Consider the following 23,432-nt stretch of genomic DNA (forward strand, 5'->3'; position numbering starts at 1 on the left):
CCGAATAACATACACATGCTGTATTTCTAATAAACACAGAAAATTAGTATTTATTTTATTTCAATTTTGCGAGTTAAATAAACAATTATTAACGTGTAAAACTATGCGGTCCCGGGATTATAAACACGTACAACCGCCAAAGAGACAATCATTGCAGCGGCAATTCAAGATTTACAAGATCATACTGGGGATGACAAGCCGCCAAGCTACAAATCAATTTTGCCGCTCAAAACATTCGAACATTCGAACCCGGCAAACACCAACAGACACTAGTTTACAGCTATAAGGGAAAGCAGGCATAAATATTGATCGTCTTACTGGCTGTGTAGAAATAACCACTGTCGGCGACGGGAATATAAAAAATAAATGTCATCTTAACACACGAGATAGCACCGTGCTGATAGATTGACCTGAAACGCCGAACTCGGGCGGGAATTGTCGAAGGTTGCCGAGCGGGAGCAAGCGCTGGTACTGGGTGATCAATAGTCAGAATAGTCTCTCCGACTCCCAACCAACTTACACTGAGACAGATGACGTAATCCGTCACGTGACTGACTTCAGTCGCTTACCGCCACCGCCACCGCTAGAGTTGGTGTATACTGTACTGCACATTCATCTCCACCTACACCTGACAACTAAGCCAACTCCCATTTGCCCGATTACATTTTTTAATTAAATATTTCCCCAATTTCAGTAACATCAGGTTTAACAACTAACAAACAAGAAGACCTACTGTACATAGGTTTGCTGCTACAGGGAAGAAAAACGTGTTTTAATAAAATGTAGATAGTTAAGATAAATAATCAGGCAAAATTCAATAAAACTGTAAATTACAACAGTTTACTATTGTCTATAAGGGTTTTAAATGTTCAGAGATTTTTTAGAATTAGTTGAAACATTCTTTATCATACAAAAAACTACAAAACATAAAATTTATTTGTCTTTTAAGCTCTACACTCGATGGCTACAAAAAAATGGAAATTGATATTTCATGTTTAAATAATTTATTTTTGAAAATTATAAAACCCTATAACTGTTAACATGACCTAATATTGCTGCTTCACGACACCACAGAAAATGGGTTATCCATTGTCTGTGGCAATACTCATTCAAGTTTATCAAGCCCTTCAAATTCAGTTTGCGAACTTCCTGCAAAGAATTATTTCGTATTCAAATATTTTAACTTCTCCATGTATATACTCTCTTTTCAAAAAAAAAAAAAAAACATTACTATGTTTACAAGTTCCAGATTATGCCCATATTCTTTGCGAAACAGTCTTAATCCACAGATACCAAAGCATTCAACCACCCTTTTAATTTTTTTATTTATTATAACGGTATAGTGTTTTTCAATGCATTGCCAAATTACCTAAAAATTGAGCCAACCCCTGTTATTAAAAAAAATACTTCCAAAATTACCAGTGTCTAAATGCTACTAGGTTACCGTGTACGTGAGTTTTTTCCTGTTGTAGTCCCGGGTACATAGTGTGCTTTGTTTAAGAATTGTTAAATATTGTTTAGTTTAAAAGTTGTGCTAGTTTATAAAACAAACTGTATATTTTTGACTTAGCCAATGCACTAATGTAAATGGTCAAATAAATGACATATGACCATGACCCTACACATTCATGCCAAATTTGATCAGAATAAAATTAATAAAATAAAATTAATAGTTAATAAAATTAATTTGAGGACCATAATTGCTCAAGTTATCATGTACACAGACACCATATACAAATTGAAACCAATTGGTAAGGTTTGAGGACATCGAAATGCAAAAAAATCAGTCCCGGGTCTAAGTTTTACCATGAAAAAAATACATAAATTACTCTCTGGATTAGACAATGTAATGTGTTAAGCATTGTTTAATTCAGGCCTATGGTAAGTGGTTGACAATGGGTGTATAATAAAGATGTAAATATTAATTAATTTAATTTTTATGTTTAATTGAACGTAAAAAAATATTTAATATAATATTTGATTAAAACAGTTTAAATACTTTAGTACAAACACCACTCCAAATCCTCTCTTATTATGGTGTGATCCTTGCCACGACCACCATGTTGCACAATCTTGCTGAATCTCGAAAAATAAAAAAGTTACGAGGCATAAAATGTGGGTATGCTAAGTTAACAATTATAGAATTTCCAACAGGCACCGTTTTCTCATTAAAAATGCTTATATCTATATAACAATTGTTAGTTCTTCGTTAGTTCTCGTAAGTTCCCCAATATTTTTGTTAGCTCTCAAAAATTAAAAAAGTTACAAGACATTCAACGTAGGTATGCTAACATTTCTCCTATGGAATTTCCAGCGGGCACCGTTTTCTGACGAAAAATTATTAGCCTATATCTGTTTACCATCCGTTAGTTCTCCAATATTGTTGCTAGTTCTACAAAAATAAAAAAGTTACGAGGCATAACAAGTGGGTATGCTATCTTCACAATTATAGACTTTACCGCGGGCCCCATTTTCTGAAGAAAAATCTGTATAAAAAATTAGTTCCTCATTTTTTTATAGTTCTTCCATATTGATGTTAGTTCTCCAAAAATAAAATAAAAGATATAAGGTGGAAAAAATGAACATACACAAATTCTAGTGTGCACCTTTATCTGACGAAAAATAATTATATCTATAATATACGTATTGTTACTGCTTCGTTTATTCTCAATAGTTTTAACGGATCTTCGTCAGTTCTAAAAATTTAAAACAATGTTATGGCCGGTAATAAATGGTTTCATTAATCTGACAATTACCACATTCGTATGAAGAACAACTTTATACCAAGCTTTGTTTTATTTTTTTAGAACTAATGAAAATCTCGAAGAAGTGTCAAGAGAATCAAAGAAGTAACCGTTGGTATGCTGTAGAGATCTAAGCATTCTTCGTCAGTAAATGGTGTCCGCTGGAAATTCTATAAATGTGTTAGCATAACCACTTTTCATGCCTTGTAACTTTTTTATTTATAGAGAACTAAAAACAATATTGGAGAACTAAAAAGGAACTAATTATTGATATATAGATATCAGGATTTTTCGTTAGAAATTGGTGCCCGCTGGAAATTCTATAGGTGTGAAGTTAGCGTACCCATGTTAAAGATTGAATTTTTTTATTTTTTTGAGAACAAACTAAAATATTGGGGAACTAACGATTGATATATAGATATATAAGCATTTTTCATCAGAAAACAGTGCACACTAGAAACTGGAAGTGTGAAGTTAGCAATTATAGAATTTCCAACAGGCACCGTTTTCTCATGAAAAATGCTTATATCTATATAACAATTGTTAGTACGGGTTGTACCGTACCCACTTATTATCGGCTATAACTTTTTTATTTTTAGAGAACTAACAAAATATTGGGGAACTATCGAGAACTAACGAATAACTAACAATTGGTATGAACAAAAGTGGATACGCTAATATGGGTACGCTAACTTCACGGACCTCTAGTTTGCTTGTTTATGGATATATTTTGTTTAAATTTGGCAAAATTTCTTATTTCATGATATGCTATTGTTTTAAATAAAACCCATACTTTAATACCTGCCTCGTAGCCAGCAAACGAAGGTACTCGTTAAACTTAATGTTATTTAAATAGGGAATAAATCTTACAATTTTAAGGGAATATTTTATTGAAAATCCAATCTGGAAAATGGAAATTAACTTAGTCTGTAGGTTTGCTGTGGGATGCAGGGGGGGGGGGGGTACTATCCTTATACAGTACTATTTTTTGGTTTATATAACTGAGCAGTAAGATTTGCATTTGCATGGTTGTTCCCCAGTGGTCAAAGGATACAGAGCTGTGAAACTTACATTATTTGTTTGGAGTGAACAACAGTAACATTTACACGAGTGTGGTTGCTTGTGTCCTCTTTAGTGTGTATTTCATTCATTCAAGAACGGCTGATCAAAATCTATGCACTGCTCATAAGAAAAACAGTGATAAAAGTCCCATGTGGTACTATGTTTGAATTTAGATGGACAGCAAAAAGTGTGCATTACAAAATGCTTAAGATTATTTTAAAACTTTTGTGGGCTTGAATTTTATAAATATAGGATAAATAGGCCTAAACTTTATAAATATACCCACTTGAAATTTATAAAATGTGAAAATTCTAAAATCAAATGATCCCAGGATAAATTTAGACAAATCCCCAAATCCCAGGATGGGATTCAAGCCTAAAATTTAAACCCGAAAAGAATATATGGAAGGTAAGTAAAAATATGTCTACACTAAACTGCTGACTAATAAGGACGGTAAAAACATAAAAAATGGTTTGTTGTGATCAATTTCGATTAGACACTCCAATCATCGTCATCATGTAATATACCCCCGCCGCAGCAAACCTGCAGACTAAGGGAATTTCCATTTGCCTGATTGGATTTACACTAAAAAGTCTCCTTGAAAATATTAAATTCATTCCTTATTTAAATATAATTACTATAACGAGTACTTAGGTTTCCTGCAACAAGAAGGGTAAAAGTGTGTTTTTTTGTAAAACGCATTTTCCAAATTTATTTTATCAAAATATGTCCATAAACAAGCAAACTACAACAGTTTACTTATTCTCCATAAGAATAACATGGGAATTTTAAATTTAGTTTTTTTTTATTTTCTCCACAAAAGAAAACTAGGCCTATGTTTGTGAGTGACTAATGTTAGTCTGAACAAGAAATTTTAAAGCTGTTCAATAGTGACAAAAAAAAAAATTAAATCCGTTTGTTGGTATTTAAAAATGTCAGCCCAAATTGGTCATGCGTATATAGGGGTCTCAATCCCGATATACACTAGCTCACAGTCAACATTAGCAGGGAAAGCTGAAGCCTGGTTAAATTTGTTTTTAAGATTGAATGATTAGTCTATGAGCTAGTTTACTTTAAAATACAATTTCAGCTCTCAAGCTAATTTTGAATACTAGTATTTACCAATACTAAGGCCTGTGCAGGTATATTCCACAAGAACTTTGGACTGCGGCCATTTTGTAACGGATGAACCTTTTGAGATGCGGTTTCTGGCAATGAACTCTACTTGACTAACCCTCTAAAATGATGTGCATATCAACCTATGCTTACATTAAAGATTATGTACCTACTCCTCAATGGTTGTCCCCTGGTGAAGGTAAAAATTGTAATGCTTAGCAAAAGTAGTTTCCATACATATATGTTGTTTGATTTGTATAATGGTTATGTATATATATATATATATAGAGCTACATCTATATAAATATATATAGCCTATATACAGTACCTATATAGGTATATAATGTATATATGAATTTGAACGGATAGTGTTTTTGGTGTCTAGGGACATCAAAATGAAAAAGAAAATCGGCCCCGGGTCAAAGTCTTACCCTTCAAAGTCTTATACCTTGAAACCTACGATAATAGCTTATTCCCTATATGGGAAATTAGCTAAAATGACTATCATAGTTGAAAATCATAATTAGAACTGTAACTGTAAACCCACTGCTAGTCAAATCACTAGTTTGAGGGGTTTATGGGGTAGAAGATAAGTAGGATTTGAGGTCAGTGTCCCAACAATGAGTTAGCGACTCAAGGTTGCATGATACAAAAATAGATCAGAGCAACAAAATAGCAAGTGTGTACCTGCAAAGGCGCACCCCTTACGATAACATAAACATGGTAAGAGATGGGACCTTTTACACATCAAAATTAATTACTAGGTAGTGTTTATTAACAGCATTTATGGAAACACATTTGCTTTGTGAAGAAAAAGGCTTTATCAGCAGCACGTGCACTCCCATCAGACAAGAACGAATTATCACACAAAGACCAAACAGCCTGCTGCTGTACAAATGAAAATTCTTTCTTAATTGAAATAGACTATAAAAAGCATCTCTGATCAAATTATAAATTTTACATGTTTTTTACAATTTTTTATTACATGTTATTGTATTTTAAGTAGATACTCTTTATTTTTACAAATACTAATTTAATAGGGTGTATATCATAATCCGTGTAACAACGGGACTCACCCAAGAAACCTTTACCAAAGCTTGAAAGGAGTCAAAACTTAAAAATTTCACATGACATAGGCCAAGTGATTGTCTATCATTCATTTCCAGTACTGTAGCTTATGACCGTACATAGATACTAGTTCATCGCAAACTAAGACACTGACATTTTTGGAACATTTTTTGTTTATTAAAATTTTGTATATTCAATCTTAGTGCTGAGTGAATTGTTATTTGGCCATTAACAATAGAAGCAGCACAACCAGTTGGTGCTAATACGAGAACACTGCCGTCCCCGTAGGTTGATTCCGTTGTATTTACATTTACGGTAACAAAATGCTCATTTATAACTAAATGCTGTCTTTTCTTGTCTACAGTCATAACATTCTATAGTTGGCAAGATAAAAGTAATGGAACACTTATACATATACACATAATAATTAGCTTGTTCTGTGGGTAATATATATTTAAACATGTTCAAACTGAAACCAAGAATTAATTACGCACGTAACAAGATGATACACAAATATATAACAGAAACTGTATTGATCATATACAAATGACGCAACTAGCCTGAAAACAAAACGTTTGTATTGTTATTTAAGTAAAACTGTCAAATAGCGTCCAAACCATAATATGTCAATATGCTGTAAAAAAAACTGTAAATTTAAAATTCCCATGTTTTTCTTATGGAGAATAAGTAAACTGTTGTAGATTGCTTGTTTATATATTTTGATAAAATAAATTTGGAAAATGCATTTTACAAAAAAAAAACACTTTTACCCTTCCTGTTGCAGCAAACCTAAGTAGGGTAGAGTGGGGGAATTGGGACCCATGTTCTTTTTTTTCAATTATATGTTTATTGTCAGAAAAAAATCCAAATATGAGCATGCACAAGGTTTCCAACTGTAATTTGTCTTCTTATCACATGTTTATCCGGACTACACTCGGCGGAAAAGACATCTCATTAACCGGACAATTTTTATCAGCACATTGGTTTAACCGGACTAGATCGGCAGGAAGTTGGCAGTACTGAAACGTCTGTTCTCAAGGGAAAGATTTGTGACCAGTGATCACGTGTTATAATACAAGCTCTCCTAAATTTTATTCCAATATCACAGTAAACAGTCCGTTTTAACGAGTTTTTGGGGACGTCGGTTTAACCGGAAAATCCGTTATCCGGACTGGCCTCGGTCCCGAGGAGTCCGGATAAGAGGGAGTCTACTGTATGTATTTTAGTTGGGGGTTTTCCAAAAGTTCTTAAGTTTTCAAAAACCTGTTTGTACCTGTTTATAAGAAAGGTAGGCCTAAACCTAGTTTGGCAGCGAGCTATCGTCCAATATCCTGTATATTCCTATTCTTGCCAAAATCTTAGAGAAAATTATCAAGCATAAACTATGTAGTTATTTTGAGTAAAGTAAGCTGTTTGATGATAATTTGAGTTCAGGGAGGGGTGATCAACAGTTATGGCAATTGATAGGTTAGTCAATCAATTGATATCAGCCATGGAGGGTGGCTGTCAGGCTCTGGTCACATTGTGCGGCCTGAGTAAGGCGTTTGATTGTGTTTCACGCCCAGTTTTGCTAAAAAAGTTGGAATTCTATGGTATCAAAGACTTTGAGCTTAAGTTTTTTGAATCTTATCTTAAAAATAGAACACAGTTAGTAGAGGTCAATGGTGACCGTTCAAGGGTTGTAGATATTAGACAAGGAGTCCCACAGGGTTCAATTGCAGGGGTTTAGTGAGTCGGTGGCTCAGTCGGTAGCGTCGCGGACTTCGGGCCCAAGGCAGCGATGTCGTGGGTTCGGATCCTGGTCACTGCCGATAACATTTTATCAGAACAGTTCACCTTTGTACTGTACCGGCTCACTCCTTGCTTTGCTGCAAACGATCCACGCACGGGCGCTTAGTCTATGTGGACGGGCAAATGCAAGGTTAAAAGAGGCCGCCAACCTCTTTAAAAAAAAAAAAAAATTCTTGGACCATTATTATTTTTAATTATATGTGATGTTAGCCAATATAAATTGTTTTTCTTGGGTTTATGCGGATGACACTTCCTTGGTTTCAGATAATAGTAACTCAGATAATGTTATTCATGATGCTAAGACTAATTTTCAAAAGGTTGTTCATTGGTCCACAGTTAATGGTTTCTTTATTATTGAGGATTAAACAAAGAGAATGTATATGTGTCCTGTTATGTTCTCAAAATTTGTATTGGTTCTTGTTTTGTCCTTAAATTATTTATGATTCATATTTAATAGTCTCTAACCCACTATCGTATGTAGGCCTACCTGACTTTCCATATAATTTATTATTTTATGTAGGCCCCTACGGTACCGTATGTCCTTATTATAAAATTGACAAGACCTATTATATTTTGTATTTACTTAAGGGTCAATAAAATGTCTTATTGTCCTAGCCTACCTATTTAGTGTTTACTGACAAAATGTTGGGTACTTACGTAATATACGGAGGCCACCCATATACAGTGCGCTGTAGCGGTTAGGGTAGGTTGGGTTATCATAATTATTTATGACTCATCTGGTATCATTCGATTCATAACAAAATGAGGAAAGTCATACAAACATTTAAATCCATGGTGATGGTTTTCGGCTTCAACTCTCAGCCTAGCCACTGAGGATGCCACTTCATAGTTAGGGCGAAACGTCTGGCAGTGAAATACAACTGACGACGCAGTTGACGCCGAAAACCATCACCATGGATTTCAATGGCAACGGCCGCTTGCATGAAGGTAGGCGCAAAGCCTACGCATGAAGATAAGTCATATAAACATATTTATGATACTGTAACCAACCTAACCTAAGCGCAGCAGTGCGCTGTAAAATAAGTGGCCTCTGTATAATACAAAATTATCAAATGTACTCAGGACAGGCTAGCAGACATAATTCTTTAAGCTGGGTAGCCTACTGGATCCTAAATAAGTTGTAGGCCTAGCCAACAAATTATGTACTACCGTAGTATTGACTATTGGATCTAGCTAAGTTAAATACATTGTTTAGCTACACATACACGAGCCATTAGCCATTTCCACATTGTTCGTTCAAATGAGTTTCAAGGATGATTATTTTAAGTTAAGCCATCAATATTTTGTAGATCGGTTTTAGCTCCTTAGTGCAACTTGGTAGCCTAAGTTATTTAAACTTTAATCAAAAATTGATCGAAGCATATCTAGTGCTAAATTAACCCCAGTGACAGTTAATTGGTGTTGTATTGATGAAATATCATTTTAAATATTATCAACAACATAAAGAGTGTGAACTGAAACATTCAAGTTCAGTTAGTGAAAGGTATACAATACAAAACAAACAACATTCGACCGCGAAAAATTAGCGTCAAACATTGGACTCAACGGCAGTGCAAATCCGCCATACAAGTGATATTCAATGAGAATTAAATACAAATTGCAATTTCTGAAGGGTTTAAATAATGAAAATTACTTACGGTTTGTAAAAATATCATCAATCTTCAAATATAAAACATATCCGTTTTCTCACTGCAGCGCACTTCTTAAAATTCTAGCTTTGGTGAAAGGGAGCTTGACAACTACAACTAGGTAGGTATACAATAAAATAAACAAAAGAGAAGTAGAAGTAGGTGTTGGGTTGGTTGTTGACGGTGTTGGTTGGTGTATCTTCTGACTTCTCTACTTAAGCATAGAGGCAGGAAAAGCTTAGCATTAACCAAAGAGGAACAGCATTAGAAAGCAAATAGTATCAAATTTATTTATTTATTATTGATTATAATTTTATGACTTTGAATAGCGCTAGTAGATTCCCCATCCCGTTGCTAAATCTGAAGAAATCTGTTTTGATAAGTGGTTTACGTTGGTGAAACATTTGAGTACACTAATGTTGATTAAATGGTTTAAATGATTTTAGGTGGGAGGTGGGAGTCTACGATTTATCATAGATAAAACATAGTCCCTTAGTAGATTTCCCATCCTTATGGAACAGCTGAAGCCAAGTTTGTTGTTAGTTCTATCCGGTATTATTATTATTCACTTTATTCAAGTCCAATCGTCATTGGTGAGAAATCTGCTTCATTATACTCACTTAGGCTATAAAAAGGGTTTTCTAGAAGCCATTTTTTATAATGATTTTGGCAAATTTTTGACTTGGCAGCCGTGTTACCTGAATTGGTATACTATTATAAAATCTGATACCTGCAACAGGAAAATATTTTAGTACTTTGTCAAGCCTGTATCTAGATACACGCAAATTGCCACAATTTATAATGGAATAGTTGTGTAAGAAGTGCTGCACTGTGCAGCACTTCTGAGTTTAGATTATAATTATAAACGTGCTCATTTGATTCAATCGCTACAAGACACTGAAATATACAGTCAGCCTTGTATACAGTCAGAATCAAAAAAGCCTTAAATAGCCTTTAAATATGTAGCCTGAAGGACAATAAACGTATTCTTATTCTTAGAGGCCTGCAGTGTGCAAGATTATGAGATCCACACAGCACCCTCAGCACTCTCTTTTGCAACAGAATAATTTTATACACCCTTGGTGAGTGACCCCACAGCGTAGTGCCGTAGAGTATGTGGGACTGGAAAAAGGCAAAAAAAATGCTAGCCTGACAAAGTCAGAAGGAGTGGTTCACTGGTTCATCGTTAGTTCTCGATAGTTCCCAATTTTTTTCGTTTGTTCTCAAAAAATAAAAAAAGTTATAGCCGATAATATGTGGGTACGCTAACTTCACACTTCCGGGTTCTAGCGCGTGCCGTTTTCTGGTGAGAAATGTTTACATCTAAATATCAATCGTTAGTTCTTCGTTAGTCCTCAATAGTTCCCAAATATTTTCGTTAGTTCTCAAAAAATAAAAAAGTAACGAGGCATACAAAGTGGGTACGCTAACTTCACAATTATAGAATTTCCAGCGGGCACAGTTTTCTGGCTATAAATGCTTATATCTATATACCAATCGTTAGTTCTTCGTTAGTTCTCGATAGTTCTCAAATATTTACGTTGGTTCTCAAAAAATAAAAAAAAGTTACGAGGCATAGGGTACAAAGTGGGTACGCTAACTTCACAATTATACAATTTCCAGCGGGCACCGTTTTCTGACTATAAATGCTTATATCTATATACCAATCGTTAGTTCCTTGTTAGTTCTCTATAGTTCCCAAATTTTTTCGTTAGTTCTAAAAAATAAAAAAGTTACGAGGCATACAAAGTGGGTACGCTAACTTCACAACTATACAATTTCCAGCGGGCACCGTTTTCTGACTATAAATGCTTATATCTATTCACCAATCGTTAGTTCTTCGTTAGTTTTCGATAGTTCTCCAATATTTACGTTAGTTCTCAAAAAATAAAAAAGTTACGAGGTATACAAAGTGGGTACGCCAACTTCACAATTATAGAATTTCAATCGGGCACAGTTTTCTGAATAAAAATGCTTATACAGTATCCATATACCAATCGTTAGTTCTTAGTTAGTTCTCGATAGTTCTCTAATATTGATTTTAGATCTCTAAAAACAAAAAGTTTATAAGGAATACAAAGTGGGCACTCTAACTTCACAACTATAGAATTTCCAGTGAATACCGTTTTCTGCCTATAAATGCCTATAACTAAATACCAAGCGTTAGTTCTCGATAGTTCTAAAAAACGTACACTCAACTATTCTTTCAAACATTCACAGCGTCGTTATTAAACAGTTTAGAAATACGTTCAAAATTAAATGAGTTAGATTATTAATATACACCGAGAATACATATTTTTAACTTATGATAAATAAGTTATCTTACTAATATTATAAATGTGAAAGTTTGTATGTTTGTTTGTTTGTTTGTGCTAGTAATAAATAATTAATTAAAATTTAGTTTAATGATTTGCATAAAGGGGGTTTTATTCAAGATGCCTATAGCCGGCTTCAGACTGTACCTACGCCAAGTACAGAACAGCGACTCGCCGAATCGCGAGTAGTATGACAGCAAATGCTCGTGCTCGTGTTTTCCGTTCATTGCCAGTATTTTTGCACACATCAAAGTGAACGATTTTTTTGCCATTCCCGAAACGAACAGTTGCTGGGAAAACAACACATGTGTGCAGACGTTTTACTCGTTAATCAGCGAATAAGAAGACAACTAGATCGCCGAACGGCAAATATGTCGTGCTTTGGGAGTGGCGCATGTCTGGAGACAGCTTATTTTGTTGACGGAAGAACTTGAAATAGCGTTTGACACGGCTTAGGAAAACTTGAAAATCGCTCTAATGTAGTAATATGGAATTTCAATATATAAATTCATAACAAACTCTCCATATAGTAAACATAACAATAACAGCATAGCAAATAAAAAAATAATAATAAAAAGAACTTTTCGTTAGATGCAGTTGCACGCTAGAATTTCTGTAGGTGTGAAATTAGTGTCCTCATTCTGATTCAACTCATCAGCTGCAACTTTTAAATGTTTTTAGAACTAACAAAATAAAACTTACGATTAATATTAAGATATAGGCACATTTAGTCATACAAAGGTGAACGCTAGAAATGCTTTGGGTGTGAAGTTGGCATAACAACGCTTAAGACCTTATTGCCTTTTTATTTTTCAATAACTAGCAATAATATTGTGGAACCAACAAGAAATAACGAAGAACTAACGATTAGTATATAGATATAAGCGTTTTTAGTCAGAAAACGGTGCCCGCTGGAAATGTTATAATATTTGTGAAGTCAGCACTTTGTATGCCTCGTAACTTTTTTATTTTTTGAGAACTAACTTAAATATCGGAGAACTATCGAGAACTAACGATTGGTATAGAGATATAAGCATTTATTCAAAAAAACTGTGCCCGCTGGAAATGGTATAATTGTGAAGTTAGCCCACTTTGTATGCCTCGTAACTTTTTTTATTTTTTGAGAAATGACGTAAATATTGGGAACTATCGAGAACTAACGATGAACTAACGATTGGTATGATCAAAAGTGGATACGCTAATATGGGTACGCCAACTTCACGGACCTCAGTTCGGATGTTCCGTGTTCCGTTTCGATACCAATAATTCTGCTGTCCCGGGCGCCGTGGTGGGGGGTTGTGGTCCTTCATGAACGGTCTTGTAGCTGCTTTGCTTCTTCTTCTTTGCTTGACAAAATACGAAACGAATGCTTTGCGTTTGCTTGCTTATTGCTTGCTAATGGATGATGTTATTATGATGTAGATGTTGCTTTTTATCGTTTAGCTGAGCCGGCATTATGTTTAAATTGTGCTTGGTTTAGCCGGCAAAAGTTTATGTTTAATTGCTGCTTGTTCGGCTATTGTTATAAATAAGACACTACTAGGCTTTTTGGTAGGTAAGTAATGTATTGATAGGCTATTTGTTTTTGGTTAGGCTATTTTTTACGTACAAGCTTTTAGAGAATGGGCATTGGCAATTAATGTTAGCCAAGCCTAATAGCCTAACTGCTAGGCTAGTAGGCCGAACTTACATTTGTCAATTGTAGCTACCATAATGCTTTTTACATCACACTACTGTTAGGCTAATACTGTTCAATGAAATGGCGACTATACATAGTAGGTATTTTAAGCCAAGTGAATGGAGATGAGTGTAGGATGAGTGGCGCGATCTTGTAGTCTTGTTAGTGACTAAGGCCGACATTCCTTAGACACAGCTGTTAATTAGGCTTAATAGCCCATACAGCTAATGGCAACTAAGGGACCTACAGTTTATAGTGGAATCCGAACCACATTTTTCCTTGGTATGTACGAATTGGTCTAATTATCAGGATAGTACTGCGGATTGTCGTAGTACTCACTCGTGCGGACGTTAATCCACACCAGGGAGTATCGCATCCACAGTGCATGCCTACAAATATCCACAATTCGTGACCTCCTAGTCGCTGGATTACAGGACGACGCCGCCAACCCAGTCTACACAGAAACGGGTACATTTCCATCCATATAATTAGTCTGGAAAGTTTCCCTTTACCGTGCCTAAACACGGAAAAGTTACGTTAAGTTATGTACTTTTTATCACAGTTTAAAATTTGTTTTATAAGTTGAAAAAGACATGAGGTAAGTAGGTTGGTTGTTCTATGGATTTGTGACTGTATTAAGTCCTTTGAAGGTAGGTTAGATTAGGGAAGTTAAAGTTTAGGTTATAATGGAGTTGTTGATTTATGTCATTTCCAGACTGTTTTTGCACTTTGTAAAAAAGTGATAAATAGGCTACACGATAAGTTAAACAATAATTTCATAAATGCGCATCATAACATAATCAAACTCCAGACTGTTTTTGCACTTTGTAAAATGTGCTGAAAATATGATAACTTAAATAACAATTTCCATAATGCTGCGTATTTTTAAAATTATTGTTTATTGTGTTTTTTGCACATTTTACAGAGTGCCAAAACAGTCTGGAGATAACATAAATTAACAACTCAATTCATTATAGGCTAACCTAAACTTTACCTTCCTAATCTAACCTAACTTCAAAACACTCAATACAGTCACGAATCCGCTTAACACCTACCTACCTCACCTGTCTAAATAATTAGGCTACTGAAGTAGCCTAGTTCATAATCAACACTCAGTTGAATTTACAAATGCCTCTACCTCTTTGTCCTCTTTGTATAAACTTGATGTTTGTAATCTTAGGTTTCTTCTTCTTCCCTAGACGATCCTTTCAATCGTTTCATGTTTGTATTAGTCAATTCACAGTAATGGGGACAGAGACCAGCAGACAAGAGGCATTACAGTAATAAAATTAAAACTATTGTAGTTTATTTAGGATTTTGTGACAGCAGAAAAATCTTTGCACCATTGTTTTCAGGTAAAAATCTAGTTTCTAACGATTTATAAATTACTACGGTACTCTTGCTCACCCTAGTCGCAAGATAATTTCAATTGCTTTCACTACACAAACAATACTTTGCCTGACATCAACAAAGTTACAACTGAAGTTACCAATTACGAAATATCAAATAATTTTTTAAGTTTGATGAAGTAGTTTTTTTCATCGTAATGAAAAGTATAATTCAATAGGCCTACTTGTCACGAAAGTCACATTTCGGGGCTCCATAGTGTTTCCCATGCTCACCTTCAACTTGAACGTAAAACACTATCTCCCCCGAAATGGGTCACTTTCTTTACTAGTAATGACATATAGGCTACTATTAACTTACCGTGCAGTCCGTGGAAGACCCTAAATCGAATCAGGGTCGAGGTACCAAAATGTAAGACAAACATTCAGAAATGGGGTCTCTTACCAGACGAAGAAAACATCTTGTGCGCGTGTGGTGCTGTTCAGGATCCTGGCCATCTGCTGATCTGTCCACGCCTAGACCAGTCTTGCACATTAGATGATCTTTTACAAGCAAATGACAAAGCCATATCGGTAGCTAATTTTTCGAAAAGCGAAGTCTGATTTCCGGACACGGAAAGTAAGTAAATAGGCCTACCGTGCAGTGCACGGTAAAACTTCCACTTAGTCAGTTGATGAAATAAACAGCTAACTGCAACAGCCTATTTTATTTTCTGTAGACCTAATATAAAAATATTATAATTTATATTATGTCCTAATTAAATTGTGTTATGCGTTTAAAATGTACTAATTATTTTGTAAATTATCGTATGTTACTCGCCCGGTAAGCTTAAACGTACTCGCACTTAGCTACGCCTAGCGTGGGTAGGCCCTACTGTCGTGCTCGCACGGTAAAACACCACTTACCGGGCTAGTAATGTAATATACTATTCCAATGTTTGTGGTGATGAATTACTTACCAAAACCAAACTGATGTTCTGCTATGTAACTTATTCAAACAATTTTATACATTATTAATTGGTAGCACGAGTTATGCTGGGCACACTGACTACTAAGATATTTAAATAGGTATGGAAAAATTTACCCGAGTGCTGAAAGTAGGCCTACTGTACTTGATTGATATTTTTAAAGATTATATATTAGGAATGTAAAAAATTACTATCAAAATTGGTTTCCATAGCGAACACGTGTTTTTAAGACGTCATAATACAGTACTTTGTGGGAAAGCACAGCTCAGCATTGGGCAAGGGGTAACGAAAATAGTTGCACTATGACTTCGGTAAACACTTACCTTTTGTCATAGAATGTTGGAATGTCCTAGCATGATATTAGTGGGGTGGTGGCACTCAGCAGCCCCAAAACAGTGACGTCACATTGTGCGGGAATTCCCGTGCTCCACCAGAAGTTTTGGCGATAAGTCACTTTGTGTTTTCATTGGTTTAGTTTGATTTATAAAGCAATAACATTAGGGTTTTCACTAAATTGGTAGAAAAAGACATAGATGAATACCTATTTACAATATGTACATCCCGTCCCACTCTACCAGGTACTATCTAGACTTTACTGCAAGTCTACGGTTACTTGTCAAAACAAGCCAATGCGCACAATAAAGGCTCCCCTTCACACTGGGCACGCATAAACACGGTTTCCTTGTATCGTCCTTCTCTTAGGCACTGACGACATCTTTTTCCTAGGAGGCGTCCTTTTTTGTTCAGTTTCGTCATCTTGGACAGAACTTGGAGAGAGCTACGATGAAGGCCAGATGGGCGGCGATGCGCCCTCGCAGGGGCAATAGCACTTCGATAACACTGAGATGAAAGTCGTACAGCTGCAAAGTGTTGTCTTAATTTGCAATATTGTAAAGTTTTGCACGTTGACCATTACCATTTGAATTAGGTGGATAACAATTTTCTTGTACCATCGCAAAGACTTAAGATCACTGGGGTAGTAGGAAAGCATTTGATCACTCCTATCTACCCCCTTTCATATCTGCATTGTAGCCTATTGTACTATAGCTTATATAAATAGCATTAAACATGACATTTATTTAACATTTGTTTATTATAACATCAGTTAAGGATAAGAGGTCAACATATTAAAAAGGATATTTTGATAAAGGGCTTCAAAAGTTTGACCCCTAAGCATTTGATTTATTTCCAGACAGTGATTTAAATGGTTGACCAACTTTCACATACAGTAACAGCTAACGGGGTGCATGCACGAGCGCAGATCGTGGAATTTTGAAACATATCATTCAAGGAGGTTATTATCTAATTACTAGAGAGATTTGACGAGAGAACCATATTGTTGTCTCATGGGTTTTATATTGGTTTTATACGGGCAATTGGAGTTTTTGGTTAATTACTAGAAAACTACTAAAGATAGGCGGTGGGTTTAACTTTAAAAGTTGTTTGTTTTTGCAAGACCTTCAAAATGATACACCATTTGATATGTTGCTATTTAAACATTTTATTTACAAGGCTACCAACATAAAAAAAATAAAATTATGGAAAAAATATTTAGTTTTTTAAAATGCTGACATGTAGGCCTAGTATATAAAATTAAGCTGAAATCACGAGGATTGAGAATTTTCAAACAGAACGAAAATAAGTTTAGTGGTTTCCAAAGAGTATTCTGTAAATATCAATATTTTCCATAAAAATGACTGCCATTTTGAAACAGATAAAGATAAAAGAGTTTTGTTTTCACTAAATTGTTTGTCTAGTCTAGAGCTTTAAAATTATGCAAAACTTGACATATACAATGTACCTTGGAAAACACTGAGATTCGAAACCATGACCCCCAGTTTCTTGAACACCCTGTATTTAAAAAATGGTAAACATATTTTTATGTTGTTCCTTGGATATGAATTAGTGGAGAAAAGTTTTGTTTCACCTCTGAATGTCAAGCTGTTCGTCTGTAATCTGTTGAGGACAGCTTAGAAGACTCACCCTGTATATTTTTTTTTATAAATACAATTTCATAGGCAAATTTTATTTTTTTATCTCCATATTAAGACTTAATCTAGAATAGTACGCGGTCATACAGGCTATTTGGTGTTTGCGCAAAGTATGAATACCCAAATCCCGACGTGGGCAATCACTTTAGTCCACACCACGTTGTTGGTATTTTGTTTTGCTAAATCTCCAAAGAACTTTGGATCTTTGGCACAGGGCCGTATTTCCCTAATGGCGGTTGCCGCAAATCTTTTTTTCTTGATAGATTTATTTCACCGATAATCTATTTCGCTGCGATCCATTTGAGGGAATTTGCGCGGCCGAAAAAGATCTACACTATTTCGCCATTAACGTAGAAGTTAGTTGTCAATACTCATCCACAATCGGAGAAGATGTCCAGGATTTCATTGCGACCATGGGAGTCGAAGATCTTGTCGCCGTAGACTTTGAAGATCTTCACAATTTTGTCATGGTTGAAGGAAACGAAGATGATGTGTCTGCGCTTGCTCAATAACTTATGTTAACCATTTCTCCGCGGCCATAGCAGGCGTTCATGATTTCGCCGGGTTCGCAGAAGACGAAGATGTTGTCTCCATGATCGCGAGACTTGTTTACTATTCCTCCAAGGCCATAAGAGACGTTTATGATTTCACCCTGATCGGAGGAGACAATGATTATGTCTCCTCGATCGCGCATATTTACTATTTTTCTGTGATGTTTACGATCCCTCCACGACCGCTGTAGATGTCCACGATTATACTATGGCTGCAGAAGAGGCTTATATTTGGCCGCGATCACAGATTTTATATAAAACAATTTAAGTATATCATTTTGTAAAATTGCATTTTTTTTTCACCCGTTCTTGATTTGTTAAATATATAGATTTATATTTAGATTAAGAAATCTCATTTTATTTTTATTGATTTATATTTTAAGTTTGTCAGGTTAAGTGAAAGAGAGGGCCACGTGGCCCTAACTTTGCCTGGTAAAATAAAGAATTTTTCATTTCATTTCGTTCAATTACCGGCATTTTAAATAAAATATTTCCAAAACTAGCCAAAGTTGATCCAATGCCTGAAGTTCAACACTTTTTACTCAAACTGAAAGAAGTGAAAAATGTCTGCCCCCAACCTAAGACCCCTAAATATTATTATTTAAAAAAATAATAAACTTATTTCTTAGCTAGTCTCCAAGGACCTTTTACCGATCAGATTGTTGAAAACAAAAGATCAATTCATCGAGTTGAAGCAATACCACGTGTATTTCTAAACCGTTAAGTTCCAACCTACAAAGAATCAGAATACTGTATAGAGGGGCTTCTCTGGTGAGAGCCGCCAGGGGCCTCATAGATTCTAAATACAGCCCTGCTTCGGCATTTGAGTAAATCAGTTTGTAACCAACAATGTGTTCTGGGCGTTTCACTTGGTCAATGTCCGAATAAAATGCCCACTTCGCGAAATGAGTATTTAACAATGTCCACATTGCGAAGTGGGAAAAAATGTTGGACATTATCCAAATTCGGAGTTTAGGCGTAACACAGTGGCCTGTTTATTGGCACTTTTGTAATGACTTTGTCTATATGTTCCAGACCTATGCAAAATGGCAACAAGTAGTAGTCCTGTATCTACTCCAGAATTAGCTGGTAAGTAAACTTTCTTTTCTAGACAATCTAACATCTAAACCCGAAAGTACAGTATATTAAGGGAATATGTCACTCAGGGGTAATTGAGGGGACATATACCACGGATAACTTTAACCACGGTGTATCCAAAATGGTAAAAATATAGTAAAAGCATTGCCTTAGTAAAGTGTATAATTTGCATTTTTCATAAAAAAATTCAAAACTCTGAACGCTTAAACTCACAGCTTACTCAAACTTAAAAAAAAAAATTGCCAAGACTTTTTAGCAATAAATCTTGTAAGGAATAAATTAGCAGAACGTCTTGTAAGCTACTGCTAGTGATAGGCTACCAGTAAATACTGTTTCAAAACCGAGGAATGTCGATAGGAGCATTTCACAGAGTCTGATTTCAGTAGCTCCAAAACTAGCCTATTTATTTCATTTCATTAGCTCTGAAAGTTTTATTTTACAGGGTCCTTAGGTAGGGGGACTGAATCCTCATACTAAAAGGAAGAAAAAGATGTATGTTCGAAAATGCATATCTACCCAGTTATCCACCATTTTGTTTTTTTTTTACAAAAATATTTTTATCTGTGAAGTTTTTCATGCGATGATTATGAAATTTGGTAACCATGTTAACATACACAAGACCTATAATAGAAAAAATAATAAAGTTGTTCCGACTGTAAATTTCAAAATGGCGGCCATTTAAATAGTAAATAAATAAATAAGGTCTTTATTTGCAAGCGTTCAGAGTTTGTACTTTTGATGACCGCTTGCAAATAAAGACCTTATTTATTTATTTATTATTTAAATGGCCGCCATTTTGAAATTTACAGTCGGAACAACTTTATTACTTTTTCTATTATAGGTCTTGTGTATGTTAACATGGTCAGAGGTCGTGCAGAACGAGGTGAAGCCTGAGATTTTAGGCAGGAACGGTCTAAAGCGGGGAAATCCATGGTGGGGGTAAGAGACGAGCCGATCGTCGCCTCGCATTGCGACACTTCCCCTGCCACACCACTATTCCCCTCCAAGCTTCACCTCGTTCCGTACGACCTCTACCAAATTTCATAATCATCGCATGAAAAACTTCACAGATAAAAATATTAAAAATATTGGGGTGAACGGTGAAAAACAGAGTTTGTACTTTTGATGTTTTTCATGACAACTTTTGTCAAATTAAGAAAATAAAACAATTCAATAATCTATTCATAAAATCAAAAATAAAAGTATCTATACAGTAACATTTAGGTAAACATTTCTTCTACACATTTCTTAAACCTATACTCTAAACCTATACTATATATAAACTGTACTCTTTTAAGGTGGGTGGCAAAGCATTGTACTTTTTTGGGGAGTGTTGCACGACGTCCAAGTGCCACGACGTCCAAAACATAATTTTTGAGTTGTTGCACGACGTCCAAGTGCCACGACGTCCAAAAGTACAGTTACTGCCAAAAATATAGCCTTTCTACAAGCTTTGGACGTCGTGGCACTTGGACGTCGTGAAACAGCGCACTGTAGAATTAGAAAGAAGTATCATTTGCACCACGTCCAAAGCCTCTGCCAGTTGCACGACGTCCAAGTGCCACAACGTCCAAAGTGCCTGCACACTGTGAACACTGTTTGCCGACCTCAGTGCATACAGTTTGCAATGCAATTATTGAAGGCAACTAGGCCTAGTCAACTGTTTGAAAGTTGTCAACCGCTTCGTCTTCGATTAATGTTTAAATTATTCAATATTCAATGGGTCTAGTTGAACTAATTATTGCATTAGCTTAAATTTTTTATATGTAAAATAAATACTATGTCACCGTAAAATGTAATGATGCAGTATTTCTGTTGTTATGATTGCATAATTGATTTCTACTAAATAGAGCTATGTCATAAAAACGAAATAAATAAATGACTACACTATTCACTATATTGTATGATTAATACAATAAATTAATCACTAGTCCTAAAGTAAATATGGTAGGTTTAGGCCCGGTTTCCCCAAAATGGTGTAAACTACATTTATAATAAACTAGTTTATTTTTAAACTCCGTTTAAAATGTGTGTTCGGTTTCTCCAACATTTTACTGGCTTCGTTTAAGATAAACGGCAATTCGAGCGGTTGGCAATCCTGAATGTGTATTTGTAAGGAATCTTCGGTGGGCTTTGGGCACAGAAAACGTACATAGTAGTACAATTTCTGTGCTTTGGGCTAGTGTTTCCTACAACTACCACAACGCTACGCTACAAACAAAAACAACTCAGTAGAGCAGACAGCAGTGCGAATGCAGCTAGAATAACATCGCTGTTTAAGGTTATGTTATCAAGTTATTATAAGTTGTTGTCAAATTCAGATTCATTCCATTTATTGAAATGGTCAATTCTGTCCCTTATTTTGGTAGGCCCTCTTGTTCTAGGTACTAAAGTGTTTAATGTTAATCTTCTACTTCTTCGAAAATGTCTATTAACTCATCCGTTGGAGTTAAGGGGCAAATACTGCAATTAATAGTGGCCTAACTTGAAATAAAATAAAATGTACAAAAAAATAACTTAATAAAAGCAATAAATTAAAATATAAATAAAACTTTACTTAAGCTAGCCCTAAACCAAGCCTATTTTCGTCCAAATGAATTTGTAGTTGCTTCAATTATTATTGTTTTAAACCCTACTTTTTGTTTTGATTTGGGGTTATGTTATTGTTGTAATTTACTAATTTGAACTCAGTTTAGTTTATCCCCAGTAATTAAACCAAGTCGAGAGGTGGTTTAGTTTGAATGAATGAATGAATGAATGATATGAATGAATGAATGAATGAATGAATGATATTTATTGGCACAAAACATACAGAATATTACAAGATGTATGTACAGGTGCTTCGTCATAAATAAAATTGTCCTTATAGAAGTCGACTCTTTCCTTCTAGGTTAAATACATTTGAAAATCGTTAACAAAAAATATACTATGTTTATAAATACTAATAAAATTCAACAGTTTAATATACCAAAGGGAAAATTCAACAGTAACTATAACAGAGGATAAAACTAGGCTTACAACTATTTAACATGGTCTTAATTTAAATAATCAATATAAAACATTTGAGTATCAACAAGGTTTTAAAGAAAGTTTTGAACTTAGATTAATACCTAGTTTAAATTTGGGGGAACACAAATCAAAGTTAAACTAAGTTTAAATCGCTGTTTAACTTAAAACTAAGTTTAAATGAGTTGGGGAAACCGGGCCTTAATGTGAGTAGTGGTAGAATTCTAAGTACTGCAGAAGAATAGAATTGTCATACTATATCAATTGGTAGCAAATTTACTCGTAAGATAAAATGTATGCACAGTTTTATAACAGCTGTAAGACTTCCCATTTAAGTACCGGTATCATTGAAATTGTATAACTTCCATTGAACAGAAATGAGATAAGTAGATATTGATACACAGATATATGAATTTTCATACACTTATAATATGACGAATTCAAAAAAGGTTTATCCGTCAAATGTGCTAAATATTATGTTAACTATCACTTGTCAACTTTTTAAGCTATAATGATGTTACTTTACTACAATGGTTAAAAATGATTCCTGTGAAACATGTATTTTTTAAACTAAAAGAAGGTTTTCTTTTAGTACAAACCTTGCTCTATTAGTGCATACGAAAAATAATTTCACTATATAACGAGATCAATGTTTGACAGCAAATGGTTGAAGCAGATATTCGGAGAGTGTCTCCAGCTGATGCAGTAATAAAAACGTATTTTAGCCATAGCACAGACAATATATAATACTTAATCTATCTATCTATCATTACTATTATAAAGAAGAGGTGGTGTCTGTGTGTGTGTGTGTGTGTGTATGTGTCTGTATTCACCGAATAGTGGCATCCTTCACAGGCACACGCCCGTACTGTGGCACCTTCAAAAATTGTGGCACCTTTTTCAGGGTGCCACAGCTAATTCAATCATTTTTGAGGTTTTCCAGCATTATTACGTCGTTTAAACATCACATGCCACAATTGAGTATTTTTGAACTCGTTGATGTGAGTTTAAGTAGCGCAGGTACACGCCGAATTGTGGAACACGAAACC

The 23,432-nt window shown here is 34.9% G+C and overlaps 2 protein-coding genes across 4 annotated transcripts in view; one reads left to right on the top strand and one right to left on the bottom strand.

Annotated features, from left to right (window-relative positions):
• LOC128998152 (CTD small phosphatase-like protein 2) overlaps positions 1–9,593 on the bottom strand; it is a 35,706-nt gene extending 26,113 nt beyond the window's left edge. For 2 of the 3 annotated variants that reach the window (XM_054424161.1, XM_054424159.1), the window contains exon 1: positions 9,440–9,593. The gene's annotated coding sequence lies outside the window, so the exon portion shown is untranslated. Of the gene's footprint in view, positions 1–318; positions 610–9,439 lie in introns of those variants that run through there. The other variant, XM_054424160.1, reaches the window with a different exon arrangement.
• Positions 9,594–13,227: 3,634 nt separating this feature from the next.
• Positions 13,228–23,432, top strand: part of LOC128999087 (uncharacterized) — a 50,135-nt gene continuing 39,930 nt past the window's right edge. The window contains exons 1-2 of the mRNA XM_054425442.1: positions 13,228–13,296; positions 19,315–19,368. Coding sequence (XP_054281417.1) covers positions 19,326–19,368 — 43 coding nt within the window. The 5' untranslated portion in view covers positions 13,228–13,296; positions 19,315–19,325. The remainder of the gene's footprint in view (positions 13,297–19,314; positions 19,369–23,432) is intronic.

Source organism: Macrosteles quadrilineatus, unplaced genomic scaffold (assembly GCF_028750875.1).
Source record: "Macrosteles quadrilineatus isolate MER2022 unplaced genomic scaffold, UCM_ALF_1.0 Scaffold_7__1_contigs__length_78375512, whole genome shotgun sequence".
NCBI lineage: Eukaryota > Metazoa > Arthropoda > Insecta > Hemiptera > Cicadellidae > Macrosteles > Macrosteles quadrilineatus.